The sequence below is a fragment of the Hippocampus zosterae genome, chromosome 11 (assembly GCF_025434085.1).
Source record: "Hippocampus zosterae strain Florida chromosome 11, ASM2543408v3, whole genome shotgun sequence".
Taxonomy (NCBI): Eukaryota; Metazoa; Chordata; class Actinopteri; order Syngnathiformes; family Syngnathidae; genus Hippocampus; species Hippocampus zosterae.
Window position 1 is genome coordinate 2,534,660 of NC_067461.1, and position 14,869 is coordinate 2,549,528.

The following is a 14,869-nucleotide window of genomic DNA, read 5'->3' on the forward strand; positions in this document are numbered from 1 at the left end:
CAATAACCCCCCCCCCCACCCCCCCCCCCCTCCACGAGTAACTAATTCATCTTTTTTATAATCCAACACACACAAAAAAAGCATCCCAATTTTAACTTCGGTTTTCAACTTGCATTCAAGAAACTGAAAAAGTGAGGCGTTAGTTTGTTGTTTGGTTTTAAATGTAACAACCACAACAACAAAAATTGGCAGATTTTTCACAGTTCAAGTTTTGGCCCCTTATCAAAAATACACGCTTGAAAAAAATGGACCAGAGGACATTTTATTTTAGCCTGATCTGAAAGTTTGAGAATGAGCATTGCTAAAGCTATGCTAGCTTGTTAGCCATCCATACGTGATCATTTTTCGAACTTTTGAGTGAGAAATGTGCTTAAACTCCAAAATGTAATTGATCTGTTTGATATGTACTCTGGCGGCCCGGTAGTCCAGTGGTTAGCACGTCGGCTTCACAGTGCAGAGGTACCGGGTTCGATTCCAGCTCCGGCCTCCCTGTGTGGAGTTTGCATGTTCTCCCCGGGCCTGCGTGGGTTTTCTCCGGGTGCTCCGGTTTCCTCCCACATTCCAAAAACATGCGTGGCAGGCTGATTGAACACTCTAAAAATTGTCCCTAGGTGTGAGTGCGAATGGTTGTTCGTCTCTGTGTGCCCTGCGATTGGCTGGCAACCGATTCAGGGTGTCCCCCGCCTACTGCCCGGAGAAGATAGGCTCCAGCACCCCCCGCGACCCTAGTGAGGATCAAGCGGTTAGGAAGATGAATGAATGAATGATATGTACTCTTGTATTACTATCAGAAAACTCAGAATGTCCCAGAATGAATTTAGTTTGACCTTTGAACCTTTGATGTTCCACTGTTAATATTTTATTCGTAAGGAGAACACACAGTACTCTGGATTTGTCATGCGCAGCTGGTTTCAATGATTTTTTTTTCCTTTTTAGGATATATTAGCAAAGCAAAATGACATAATGCAAGGCTAAGAGACACCACAACTGCGACATCTAATTTAATCCGTCACGAGGACGTCGACTCCGCAATCCAGCTCACCGAGACCTGCTCGTACTTTAAGCTTCATGTCGCTTTTGCGTTTATTTGAGAAGACAAGTCAAAGTACATCGGGACTTGACACTTTGACTTACCAGTTTTATTCTCCTCGGTAACAAAGATTTGCTTGAAATTTGAGGGTTAGAACTTGAGACCTTCCGCCTGTTTGATGAACAGCGTACCTGAAATACACCAATGTGATGTAATTAAAAAAAAAAAAAAACCTAAGTAGGCGGAACAAATCTGGTTGACCTTTCTCGTCAGTTGCTTTTGTAATATTTAATTGGAAAGAGACTTTTGTTCACAGCCACCTCTAAATGCCACTGCACGCGTGAGACTGAAAGACTGCACGAACAAGAAGCAAAGATGGGAAACGTACGCCTGACTGTGAGGGCACTTCAATAATTGATTTATTCACATTTCTGTAAAACCTTATTGCTTAATCTGAGCGCCTCGTTTTTTTGCCCTCTGAGGAGTTGTGTGACCTTGTTACCAGCGCGCGCCGATATACCACCCTTGATTAAATACGGGACACACTTCTAAACGTTTAATATTAAACTATTTAGCTCCCAATTAAATTCACGGTGAGGAAATTGGATCATAAACTCTTTTAGGGATCGTTAGCAGCCATTAGACGGGATAATGGCGTGGCAATCAAAATCTGTTGGACAAAAAAAAAATAAAAAATAGAACAACTTCCAAAGTCTTTTGGTGACTTTGTTGTTTTTGGATCTTTTCCAAGCCGATTAATGTCAGATTGATTGATTTACAGTTGTAATTAGCCGTCTTCTGCTCAGACGCATAGTAATCATATATTTGCCTGCTTGTTTTAAACTATTAATTGGTTTCATTAACACAATCGCTTAATTGAATAACAATTAGCAACCTTGGCTGCACCTACCTCCCCCCTCTCGTGTTTCCCTCCCGCAATGATAATGAAAGCGGCTTTCTTATCTGATTGCAATTTGGAGTGTTGGACTACACAATGACGAGTATGATATTGGGCTTGTTAGTTTATTCGAGGGGGGCTCACTGAGGCGTTGAGATGGCATTGAGCGCTTTGTGTTTAACAGGTAGGCGCCATATGCCGCCGTAATCAGCAGCCGGAATCACATTTGGTTGTAAAATTGTCTTCTAATAAAAGCGGCTAGTAAAACAACACGGCCTAATTCAATTTCGGTTTAGGCTCAAAGTGAACAGCTGCTCGGGTTGGTTGGATTGTTGAACATTCTCGCAAACGCGTGCAGTTAGTGGACAATGACAAAGTTTTTACGATTTGGCCGTCATTGCGATGGACTTGGAATAAAACAATCAATGTGGCAATCGAGGGAGACGGGAGGCTTCGACTTCAGAAGTTGCGCTAAAATGTTGCATTTTAACTTAAGATGCCGGACAAAAAGATGTCATTTCATATTTAAACGAGCAAAATCATCGCTTGGGCTTCGCCTCTTCCTCGAGGCTCGATTGTCTGAAGTTTGCCGGCAAATGTTGATCGCTCATCTTTTAACGGGTGGGCTCTGGCACTGTCACCCGTGAGTGTGCGCTGCGGCTGGCTTTTGCTGGAGACCAGAGTGAGGAGACTAAATAAATGGTTGGATGGTGGGAGGAGATAGCTAGCTAGCTGATAGATAGATTTGACAGCTAGCTAGCAAGCTAGCTGATAGATAGATTTGATAGCTAGCTAGCAAGTTAGCTGATAGATAGATAGATAGATGGATTCGATAGCTAGCTAGCTGATAGATAGATAGATAGATAGATGGATTCGATAGCTAGCTAGCTGATAGATAGATAGATAGATAGATAGATAGATAGATAGATAGATAGATAGATAGATAGATAGATAGATAGATAGATAGATAGATAGATAGATAGATAGATAGATAGATAGATAGATAGATAGATAGATAGATAGATAGATAGATAGATAGATTTGATAGCTAGCTAGCAAGTTAGCTGATAGATAGATAGATAGATTCGATAGCTAGCTAGCTGGTAGATAGATAGATAGATAGATAGATAGATAGATAGATAGATAGATAGATAGATAGATAGATAGATAGATAGATAGATAGATAGATAGATAGATAGATAGATAGATAGATAGATAGATAGATAGATAGATAGATAGATAGATAGATAGATAGATAGATAGATTTGATAGCTAGCTAGCAAGTTAGCTGATAGATAGATAGATGGATTCGATAGCTAGCTAGCTGGTAGATAGATAGATAGATAGATAGATAGATAGATAGATAGATAGATAGATAGATAGATAGATAGATAGATAGATAGATAGATAGATAGATAGATAGATAGATAGATAGATAGATAGATAGATAGATAGATAGATAGATAGATAGATAGATAGATAGATAGATAGATAGATAGATTTGATAGCAAGCTAGCTGATAGATAGATTTGATAGCTAGCTAGCTAGCAAGTTAGCTGATAGATAGATAGATGGATGGATTCGATAGCTAGCTGGTAGATAGATAGATAGATAGATAGATAGATAGATAGATAGATAGATAGATAGATAGATAGATAGATAGATAGATAGATAGATAGATAGATAGATAGATAGATAGATAGATAGATAGATAGATAGATAGATAGATAGATAGATAGATAAACTGACAGATTTGATAGCTAGCTGATAGATCGAGAGATAGAGATTCGATAGCTTGCTCGCTAGATAGATAGATAAACTGACAGACAGATAGCAGTTCTGTGCATACTGTGAATGGACACATCACCATTTATTTTTATTCCATTGTGTTCGCATATAAAGGCAGAAGCAAAAAAAAAAAACATCATGAAAAAAAACTCAGCCATTGTCTAAATACAAGTGGCTCAAATTGTATGTATGTTGTTTTTTTTTTTAAATCCCACTTGAATCCCACCATCGACTGTTTTTTTTTTTCCCATCAAGTTTTCTGGCAGAAAATAAAGACAGGGGGGTGGATGAGCTGTCCACTCCACTTTAAAGAAGACAAGAGCAGGCACATTGTAGTGACAGCTCGCATTATGATTGTGTGTGTGTGTGTGTGTGCGTGTGCATGTATGTCAGAGAGACCGAGACAGTGGACAAGGCAAAGAATATGTGTGCTAGTGAAACAGAGAGAATGTGTGTGTGTGTGCGTGTGTGGGACAACGACAGCTTGTATTCTTCATGATTAATGATGTGCCGTGTGACTTGATAAGTGCTTCGGAGGACCAACGCTTGTTTCAATTAGACCTTGTGAAGGTCGCGACGCTGGGCCGGCCTCTCATTATCATATCCATAATCAATCCACATTATCATAGGGCAGCATGCAATGGATGTGTGTTATATCTTGGTCTCTCTCACACACACACAAACACACGCACACACACCCCCAATAAGACATCTAATCACATATCAAAACACAATGACATCCTCTCTCATTCAAAAGAGCGCGAACACACACACACACACACACACACAGCCTTCACTCCAAGTTGATTTGAATCATAACGGTGGCTGCCGAGACGGATTGTCTGTTCAGATTAAAAGTGTGTATCAGAGAATTAGGCGGCGTTGATGGTGGTGGCATTTCACATCCCCTCTGCAGACACAAATGCCAAAGCATCATTCTGTCTCCCCCTCCTTTACTTTCATGGAATGACACACACACACACTTATCCAACACCCTGGGGCTTTTTTTAATAGAGGCAAAGCCATTCGTATGGTTTTGCCCCTCTAATGAGAACAGATTGAGTGGTATTTACACTTCATCGGCTGATCTAGCCACCTACACATACCCCCCCACGCCTCGTCTTACTGCACATTGGCCAAAAGAGACGTGTGGAGAGGAGCAGAAGTTTGGATACATAAGTGTTCAAAGTGCAGCCTGGAAAGGATGAAATTGCTGCGCGTGATAGGAGAGGCGTCAAAAAGCAAACGAGCAAAAAGTGCCTTTGGTGTCCTTTTGAGAGTCACTCCGTCGTCACGATACTCTGACATCTTATTGTGAGTGGTGAAGCAGATGCAATTTTGCACACATACCAGTTGCCATGTTATGTCTCTTAAATGTGTTTCCTTCATTTTATGTCATATTCTGTCTTTGGATGTACGTGATGTTACTGCTGTGCTAACAATGGTGTGTGCATGGTGGTGAAGTGATACTAATAATTTGTTGTGTTCTATTTTTACTTGTTTTGCTCCTGCCTTGGATTACCCAACAATGACAATCTGTTAAAATGCAAACATCACACGAAATGTACATTTTTTTTTGGATGAACACTTAGGCCTCCTCCGCTACTGTATTTCAAAGTTGGTTATGTCAGTGTCCATTTTTTTTTTGTTTTGTTTGGGTGTCCCTTGCTGTGAAACATTTGAAAACCCGCTGCAAGACACGGCCCAAGTTCTGGATGAAGAAAAAAGAAGTTTTGCAGGTCCCGAAGCCAGCAGATATGTTTGCGCTAATCAGTGCATTGTTTGATTTCAGGAGCCCTTAACGACAATAGCGGCTGTGCAAATGAAACCCGTGACCTTCCTGTTGTGAGACACAGCCGTTTCCCCCCACCAGGGTGTCCTGACTGCACCGATGGAAAACGTGCGCTCAGAGCGCCAAAGGTGAGTACGCAATCAGTTGACGGGCGCGAGTGACGATTGACCTGTAAATGGGATGATTTTCGAATGTGGCGGGAGGTTAAACGGCACGTTTAATGTGGGACTTGAATAATTAGCGCCGACGGCTGCGCGCGCCTCACTCCTACAGATGGAGAGCACCAGAGTCGTGACATTTCTATTTGGCAAAGAAAAGGCCATACTCAGCAGGAGTTATCAAAGGCAAAAAGTAAAAAGTTGGAGTTTGCTATCTCCCCCCCCCCCCCCCACCCCTCGCGCCCCTCTTCCCTCTGGAGATACTCATGTTAAGCATAATTAAGCAGATTTGATTAGCATCAAGCCTGGCTTCCTCTCTTGACTTTTAATGAATGTAAATCTACCATCTACATCCTAAAGATTAATTTCTGCCAATTAAAAAACACAAGAGGGCTTATTGGAGAGGGTTAGGTGGGGTGGGGCGGGCGGGCGTCTTGTCGGAGTGGGAGGAAGAAAAAAAAAAGAGAGCGTTGTAGTCCTTTGAGTTGGGAGTGCAGTCGGAGTTTTAGCCCCCCCCCCCCCCCCCACACACACACACACACAAGTTGTCGTACGGCGAGATGGTCTCTGGAGATCTGCGGCACTCCCTCGCCGCCGAGATCATTATCAGCACAATGTTCCGTGAAAGCCACTTTGAAAGGACTGTAAGCTCCATATGTAAATGACAGCAGTGTGTGCGTGCGTGCACCGGAACAGGTAAAAGGGTCAGTTTGTCAAGACAAGGTTATTGCTGCCTGATTATGAGCTTTGGACGTCTTTTCATGCCGCCTTTTCTGAGCTACCTTTTTTATTGGTTTCAAGATCAAATGGAGGGGTAGTGGGGTGTGATTGAAATTCATTCCCGTGTAGTAGGAGTGACGACTAACCTCATTTGCTTGAAGAAGGCACCTGTATGTGCCTTGGGATTCACTGTTTGTAATTTTCTGTGTGTATTTTCGTTCTCCTGGAGGAAAAAAAACCCCAAATCAATCTATTACTAAATAAAAATGGCTGTCATTTGTGCAAAGTATTGCCAAATTGGTAAATTGACCTTTTACAATAGAAAATAATAAGGAGGCACTTTTCATTTCTGGGTGAGATTTAAATTGTGGCAATAAACAAACAAAATGTCAAAATATATAAATACGTGATATTGAACAGTTTCCTTTTTTAATAATCATTGTAAGAAATTAGTCTTAATTAATCGGACCAGTGTCTTCAGATGGATGACTGTCGTTAATTATTAAAAACTAAAGGTAGTTTGAGCAAATAAGATAAGATAAGATAAGATATCCTTTATTCGTCCCACACTGGGGAAATTTACAGCCTCCAGCAGCAAGAATGTATGTAGAAAGAAGAAAGGAGAAAGAGAAAAAAAACAACAACAACAAACATCTTTCAATTAAATACAATATGAACACAATGGATAAATCACAGTACTATTGTGTGAATGTGTTTGAATTCAGACGTGTTTATCCAACCGGTAGCCTTTCAGGAAATTCGGAAGTTTGTTTTCAAGTAAGTTTAGGATTTAGAGCATGTTTGTTTTTAAAAATAACTTGCATCCATTTTATTTCAAGCATAACACGGGCTCCAAAATGTTCGGGGAAGATTACAGTGATACCTCCATGATATGAATGTGTTTTTTAAGAAAGGCTTTGGGTGCCACATTTCGACTCATCACCAGTATTAATCGGAATGATATGTATTGGGCGTTCGTAAATAGGCTTATCTGAAGTTTATGTAGGCTAATCTCTCTCTCTCTCTCTCTCTCTCTCTCTCTCTCTCTCTCTCTCTCTCTCGCTCTCTCTCTCTCTGTCTCTCTCTTTGTCTCTCTCTCTCTCAGTGTGTTCGTGTGAGAATATGTCCAGACTCCTCCTCTTTATGATAATGTGACAGGAGCATCTCCTTGTGTGAGACAAGCCTCCATTCGCAATCAACTATGTGATCTCTTTTCTCCCTCAAATCTGCTCTCTGCGGTTCTTCCATCCTCTGGTCGTCGCTCCTTTCCCTCCCGCAAAGCGACAAAGTTACTTTGTTCGACTCAAAAGTTTACTTTTTGCTCCGTTTTTTTGGGGTGTTGTTTCACCACCACCGGTTCGCTGACTCGCGCGACCAACATGGCAACTCCCGCCGCTCCGACTCTTCTCCCCGTGGCTCCGCTCGGCCATCACCCGGCGGCGAGTTCCGCATCCCCGGCCACTCATTCACCTCCACCTGCGGCCACCTCCGCCACTTCCTCGCCGGCTCCCCCGGCGGCGCGTCCGACACTGCTCCACCAATTCCGGGCGGACCTCTTACTCCCGAACGGCACCCAGTTGAAGAGCGGCGGCGTCGGTTTGGTCCCGATGTCCGGGGGCGGGAACAAGCCCGTGTACGCCACGCCGTCCCCGGTGGAGAGCACCCCGCAGAACAACGAGTGCCGGCTTGTGGAGGTGAAGGGAGCCAAGCTGGCGTCGTTCACCGTCAAAAACACGGAGCTCATTTGCCTCCCACAGGCCTTCGACGTGTTTCTCAAGCACCTGGTCGGCGGGCTTCACACCGTCTACACCAAGCTGAAGCGGCTCGACATCACGCCGGTGGTGTGTAACGTGGAGCAGGTCCGCGTGCTCCGGGGACTGGGGGCTATCCAGCCCGGCGTGAACCGATGCAAGCTCATCTCCAGGCAGGACTTCGAGACGCTCTACAGCGACTGTACCAACGCGAGGTGAGGCCGGTCGCGAGGGGGTTCTGGGGCGGGGATGACTCGATGTGTGACCCTGGTGGTGTGAGTGGGGATTTTGGGTGAGCAATCATCGGTTTGTCTGTAATGGACGACAGCATTCTACGATGGAGTCAGAAAATCCCAGGTGTTTGAACGTATCACCGTTTTTCACCAAACTCCACGACGATACAGTACAGTGTTCCCCCGCCCATTCGCGATTTTTGAAAAACAAAGTGCCGTAAGTAAAACACTGGGCGGAGGGGATAAGATTAAAAATAGCACTTAAAACGCTTTTATGTTTTGATTAGCTTTCCTTTTCTGCATTTAAATTCTATAAATGATAATACAGCCGCACATATTCATGGTTCAGTTGCGATTTTGCGCTGTATTCACACAGTCGTTTGGTGTGTGTTTTCCAGAAAATTAACTCCTCATTTAACAAATCCCAACTTTTTAACATTATTTTTGTGACAAAATACTGTCTACAGTTTGTTTGGGAGCGTTTGAAATGCTACAAGCATCTTTGCAAGTGATTTGAGATTGTGTATATTTATGGTCAAATTCATTCATATTGGCGATTTAAAGCACTTTTGGGGCAGTGTCTGCTATTCACATATTTTCGCCGTTCTTGGTTCACTGTGACTGAATTTTAAATTTAGGAGTTACTTGTACTTTATGCATCACTTTATTATTAAACCAAAAATATTCACTTGACTCAAGGGTATCTTTCCAGATCAATATCAGAGAAACGGATCATTTTCCAGTGACCTCTTTAATTTTTTTTCTGAGCCGTATGCTGAAAAAATGATGATCTGGTCTCAGTCTGCTGACAATTTACTTACTTGGTGTGAAATTGGGCCCTGTTTTGACGAACATAAAACCATCATTTTGTTGTATTACTGGCAACAGGTGGCTATACAAGTTAGTTGTCCCTTCTGCCATTTTTTGTAGGAGGATTTAAACCGTCTACCTGTCACTACACATCACTAGCATAGATATATGAAAAAATATATTTTAGAAAATGAAATGAAAACAAGAAACAAAAATTAGATAATTTCGCGGGGCACATCTGATGTTTTCTCAAGGCGCAGAGTGTGGAAATTATTGATTTAAGGTAAGCGTAACCTCCTCTTGTGTCAGTCAAGTCAGGCTGTGAACATTAACATTAAATCCCAGGTGCCATGAAGGCATCATTGCCCCCACACCTCCTCCTCAAAACTGCACTCAAGTACAGTGCATTCCAAATTAAGTGCTACTGATGGTGGCAAATTAATCCCGTAATAGCCCAGGATATGTCATCTCCGACCGAGTGGAGACGGTTAACGTTCTCTTTTTTTGACTTGCCACATTTAATTTCTTGCTCTGTTGCTAATCATAATTTTAACGCATGATAAGAGCGCTGACGGCGGAGATAATGGACTCGAGTAATCCTCATCGGGGGAAAAAAAACAACACGCAAACTTTGTGGTGTTATCGTAGGCTGTGATCTCTCGCTCTGGATCACACACACACACACACACAGACACACACACATACACGAGCGGACGTGCACTTGGTGAATCTGACACTGTCATTCTTAGAAATTGATTCTTCACAGAAATTAATTAATTTTCATTTAGCCCCAAGCGGCAGCTCAAATCAGGACAAGCTCTCTCTGTGATCCCTTCACTCTCACTCTCTCTCCTCCCTTAATAACTCACTGTCTTATCATATCAACACTCTTTAGCCCAGAGCCTCAGAACAGAGGAGATGATTAAATGAATTCTCGGTATTTATGATGCGATTATGCAAATGAGCTACATTTTTTAATTTTATTAAAAAAAAAAAAATTCCCCTCACAACTCCAGTGGTGACCAACTTGCGTGGGTCATCAGTGCAGTGTACCGCAGAGATGTTGTGATGAATGGGGCTAAATTGACCAGGATTTGATTCGGCGGCGGTGACCACATGCTCATAACTGCACGGGAAGTTTGTGTAATAGCCCCCCCCCACCCCCACCCAAGCCCCTCCCGCTTTGGGGAATTGCTATTGTCTGATAGTTAATCCCCGCTCCCTGGCGCGTGAATGATCCAATTTACACCTGCCGCTAAATGTAGATGAGGACGTGTCAACAAGGATGGGGATTGAAAAACCTTGATCAGCCCAATTGTAAATCAAGCCATCATACTGTACGTGGCCACTCGCACAATATAATCAGAGCCAATGCACGTAACGGAAACTTTGCCTCCCAACTCGAATCATAAAATTGATGGGTGAGTATTAATGCCAGGTATCGGTATTGGGACGATACCAGCCTTATCTTAAGGTATCAGCTCTTTGCAGAGGCTGCCGATACCAGCCACCTATACTTAAAATACATTCATCTTCCGTACCGCTTGATCCTCACTAGGGTCGCGGGGGGTGCTGGAGCCCATCCCACCCGTCTCCGGGCAGTAGGCGGGGGACACCCTGAATCGGTTGCCAGCCAATCGCAGGGCACACATAGACGAACAACCAAATTGTCACACCTAGGGACAATTTAGAGTGTTCAATCAGCCTGCCATGCATATTTTTGGAATGTGGGAGGAAACCGGAGCACCCGGAGAAAACCCACGCAGGCCCGGGGAGAACATGCAAACTCCACACAGGGAGGCCGGAGCTGGAATCGAACCCGGTACCTCTGCACTGTGAAGCCGACGTGCTAACCACTGGACTACCGGGCCGCCCACTTAAAATACATTTTACCAAAAAAAAAAAAATCATCCACCTCTACATTTTGCGTTATACTTGGGCGAATTATCATCCGCAGTTTTGTCATTGTGTTAAATGAAATGACCTTTTATATATCAAAAGTACTACAAGTTACTAAAGTAGGCCTGTACATGTGATCAGTGTATCAAGTTTACTTTTTATTTTTTATTTTTGGTCCTGTAATCTGTTGTCGATGATCGCGCAGTTGCTTTCGCGCGATAATATCGTATCACTCAGCGACCCCCCCCCCCCCCCTCTTACCAGTGAACTGAACACTGTGTTTACTGTTGACATTGTACTTTTCGGTGGAGTGGGACTGCGTCGCATGGTTTCACCGGAGCTATTGCCCTTCTCTTAGTCTGCGAATCAACCAAAACCCCGGTATCACTCTCTTATGACCTTTTGACACCGATCTCATTAGATCGTGCAGGTGTGCTTAATACTATGGCCCGTTTCATTATAAAATTTGACCTAGTAGATTGAAAAAAAAAAAAAAAAAAAAAAGGAATACGTATTAAAAGCCAAAGCAATTACACAAAACTCCCCTTTCCAGTTCCGCCACCCACACGTGAGACCCTGCAGCTACAAAAAAAAAAAAAAAATCCAGATCTGTCTCAGGCTGTCTCTGGGGGATTTCTTCCATGTCAGGTGTTAATAGGAACGCTGTTAGACACACGGCAGAAAAGTGCGCAGCCTCCGCCGTGTCTCAATTATCCACACAACTCCCTAAGTTAATGAGATCGGAGCAGATCACTCGTTAGAAGTCTTCAAACGACTTTGCCGGGCCGTATTTGTGCTCTTGTGTCAAACTTCCTGCTGCGGTGGTCCGAACTGGCGAGGAAACAAAGCAAAACAACAACAACAAAAAAATACCCAACCTCTCTCTCACAGCAGGTTACTGATTAAGACGGGCCCGTCACTTATTACGTGTCAGAGCGGGAATGGTCGCCTAAGTTGCCGGGACAAACAACAGCCTGCTCTGGTTTCCATAATGACGCTTAATGACGGAACGAGTAAACATCGATTTTCGAGGCCTAAATGAAAGCGTTTGAAGGAGCGGTCACGGAAGTGTCCTGTTTATCTAGCTTTGTCCCTTGCTCTCACCCCCTGCTGTGATCGCGCACACGAGCACGCGCAAGCGCGTACACTGACTCAACCGTGAAGAAGAATGCACAACTTTTCTCACTGCCAAAGCCGAGTTATAATTCATGGAAAGGTGGAACAACACACACACACACACACACACACACACACACATGGTCACGGCTGCGTGTTTGCTTGGCCTCGCTTGCTAAATGACATTAGTTCCACCGAGGGAACACGGCGGTGGAGGAGGCAACCCGATCCCTCGTCCTTTTCTTTGTGGCTCTCACAAAGGAACAGTTTCATTCTCTTTTCCAAGCACACATCAGGTCAAGCTGTGTAAGTGTGTGTGTGTGTGTGTGTGTGTGTGTGCGTCGTCTCTGTACGCTGACACATAAAAGAAGTCTAATGTGACAAACCGGAGCTCTTGTTACTGTTAAAAAAAAAAAGAGGGGGGTGGGTAGGTGGGAGCATGTGTCATAGGCAAGACATGCTTTTGACTTTTTGACAAACAATGATGTGAAACTTAAGCGGCGGTGCCACTTCTGACAAATTACGCGGCGTTTTTTTTTTTTTTTTTTTTTTTAATTCAAGGTGTCACGCTTGAACCAATTCATCAAAGTAATTCAGACATATGAGCCCAAATTGGAATCAGGTGTTGTGGACAGATGGTTGGTGATCAAGTGGGGAGGGACTGGAACACTCACTCGTGTCTTTTTTCAGGGGAACCGGTTCAGGTTTTAAAAGCATAGCAGTGGCGCGCATTCACCTCTTGTGTCCTTTTTTTAATCATCAAATGTGCCCGTGGAAAGTGGTTCCTCACTTCTGCGGTGATTTTACTGTTTATTGTAGTTATTAAATTTCTCCATGTACAGCACGTCCAACTTGACTTGATTTGCTAACGCAGGGCCTGGGGATACATTCATTCATTCATTCATCTTCCTAACCGCTTGATCCTCACTAGACGAACAACACACACAGACGAACAACCATTCGCACCCATACTCACACCTAGGGACAATTTAGAGCAGGTGTCACCAACATTTTTGAGGGTGAGAGCAACTTCATGTGTACCGATTGTGTGAAGGGCTACCAAATTGATACACGTCTGAAATAACATATTTGTCCAAAATACCTTCAATAATATGAGGATGTGTTATTTTTAATACTTGATGATTTAAATTGTCAGACTTTGATCGTGTTTCGAAATGTCTCACAGTACTGCCAATGTTTGCATTTTTAAATCATAATTTCTACTAGCAAATCACAATGTCCAGGCACTGGCGGGCTACTCAAGTGGTCTTCACGGGCTACCTGGTGCCCGCGGGCACCATGTTGGTGACCACTGATTTAGAGTGTTCAATCAGCCTGCCACGCATGTTTTTGGAATGTGGGAGGAAACCGGAGCACCCGGAGAAAACCCACGCAGGCCCGGGGAGAACATGCAAACTCCACACAGGGAGGCCGGAGCTGGAATCGAACCCGGTACCTCTGCACTGTGAAGCCGACGTGCTAACCGCTGGACTACTGGGCCGCCCTGGGGATACACGTTACCCAAAATATGGAGTACAGCGAGTCTCAAAGTGCGCTAGCGCCGCCGCAGGGGTCACTGACGTGCCAGAGCCCCCAAGGACCACTTGAGTAGCCTGCGTAAAATATAGCTCAACAGTGAGTGATAGGACATTGCGATTTTCTGGCAATGTTGTAGAGATGATCTTTGGGAAATTAGGATTCATTCGCATGATCTTAATTCGTGTCCAAGGAGTAACTCACTTTCAGAAAGTTTGGTTGACCTCTGCAGTGCCCTCTCAATTAAATCCAAATGAAATTTCCATTTACAGCATAAAATTAAATCAAACATTACGATGAACCGGGTCGCTATGCATACAGCCTGTTCAAATGTTTTGACAAAATTAATTACAGTTTTTTTTAAACTTGAAATATATTGGTTTTTTTTTTGTTCAGTTGTATTTAACTTTTAAGTACAGTACATTTGGAGTTGAGTGTTGTACACAAATTTATTTAAATACAACATTGATTGAGCCTTTATGTGTAATACCATTTGGAATTGACTCATGTATGGATTTTGTATTTCCTCACATTTGAGAATAGTGTTAATCGAGTTGCATGTGCCCTACAATGAGAGCAAAAATACTTTTTAGGACTAAAACCACAAAATTTTTGGTCAAGTTGGTCATGATTGTGGCACTTCGAGACTATAATTTTTTTTTTTTTACATGATAACCGATATCAAAAGCTAAGAAAGTGCTCAAAATTACATTCACACCGACAGAAATTGTACAACTTTGCCCGAAAAGTGTGCCACTTAGCCTCCACGGTGCAAGAAAGTTTTTCCGCTGTGAGGCGAACCGGCCCTTTAAGAGACCGAAACAAAATCAGCACTTTGTAACCATGTTTCGTGTGTGTGTGTGTGTGTGTGTGTGCGCGCGTGCGCGTCTTTGAAGCGGGTCATTTATAAAAGAGCCAAATGTGAAGCAGGTGGAGAATAAACATGAGAGCGAAGAATCTGTTATGATGATAAATGATAAATGAGATGAGGCCGCCTGCAGAGCGCAAAAAAACAAACCCCCCCCCCCCCCCAAAACACTCTGTGTGTGTGTGTGGCGTGGGAGCGTGCGTGTCTATCAGTGTACGCAAGCTGATCGTTCCCGGCGTTGTGCTGCTCAGCCCTCAACAACTCGCCAAG

The 14,869-nt window shown here is 43.4% G+C and overlaps 2 protein-coding genes across 4 annotated transcripts in view; both read left to right on the forward strand.

Moving 5' to 3' along the window:
* ubac2 (UBA domain containing 2) overlaps positions 1–14,869 on the forward strand; it is a 63,472-nt gene that overhangs the window by 12,603 nt on the left and 36,000 nt on the right. The gene's annotated exons all lie outside the window — the stretch shown is intronic.
* dachc (dachshund c) overlaps positions 7,107–14,869 on the forward strand; it is a 37,379-nt gene continuing 29,616 nt past the window's right edge. The window contains exon 1 of one of the 3 annotated variants that reach the window (XM_052079748.1): positions 7,107–8,352. In XM_052079748.1, the coding sequence (XP_051935708.1) occupies positions 7,766–8,352 (587 nt within the window). In that variant the 5' untranslated portion in view covers positions 7,107–7,765. The remainder of the gene's footprint in view (positions 8,353–14,869) is intronic. The other 2 variants (XM_052079746.1, XM_052079747.1) reach the window with 2 other exon arrangements.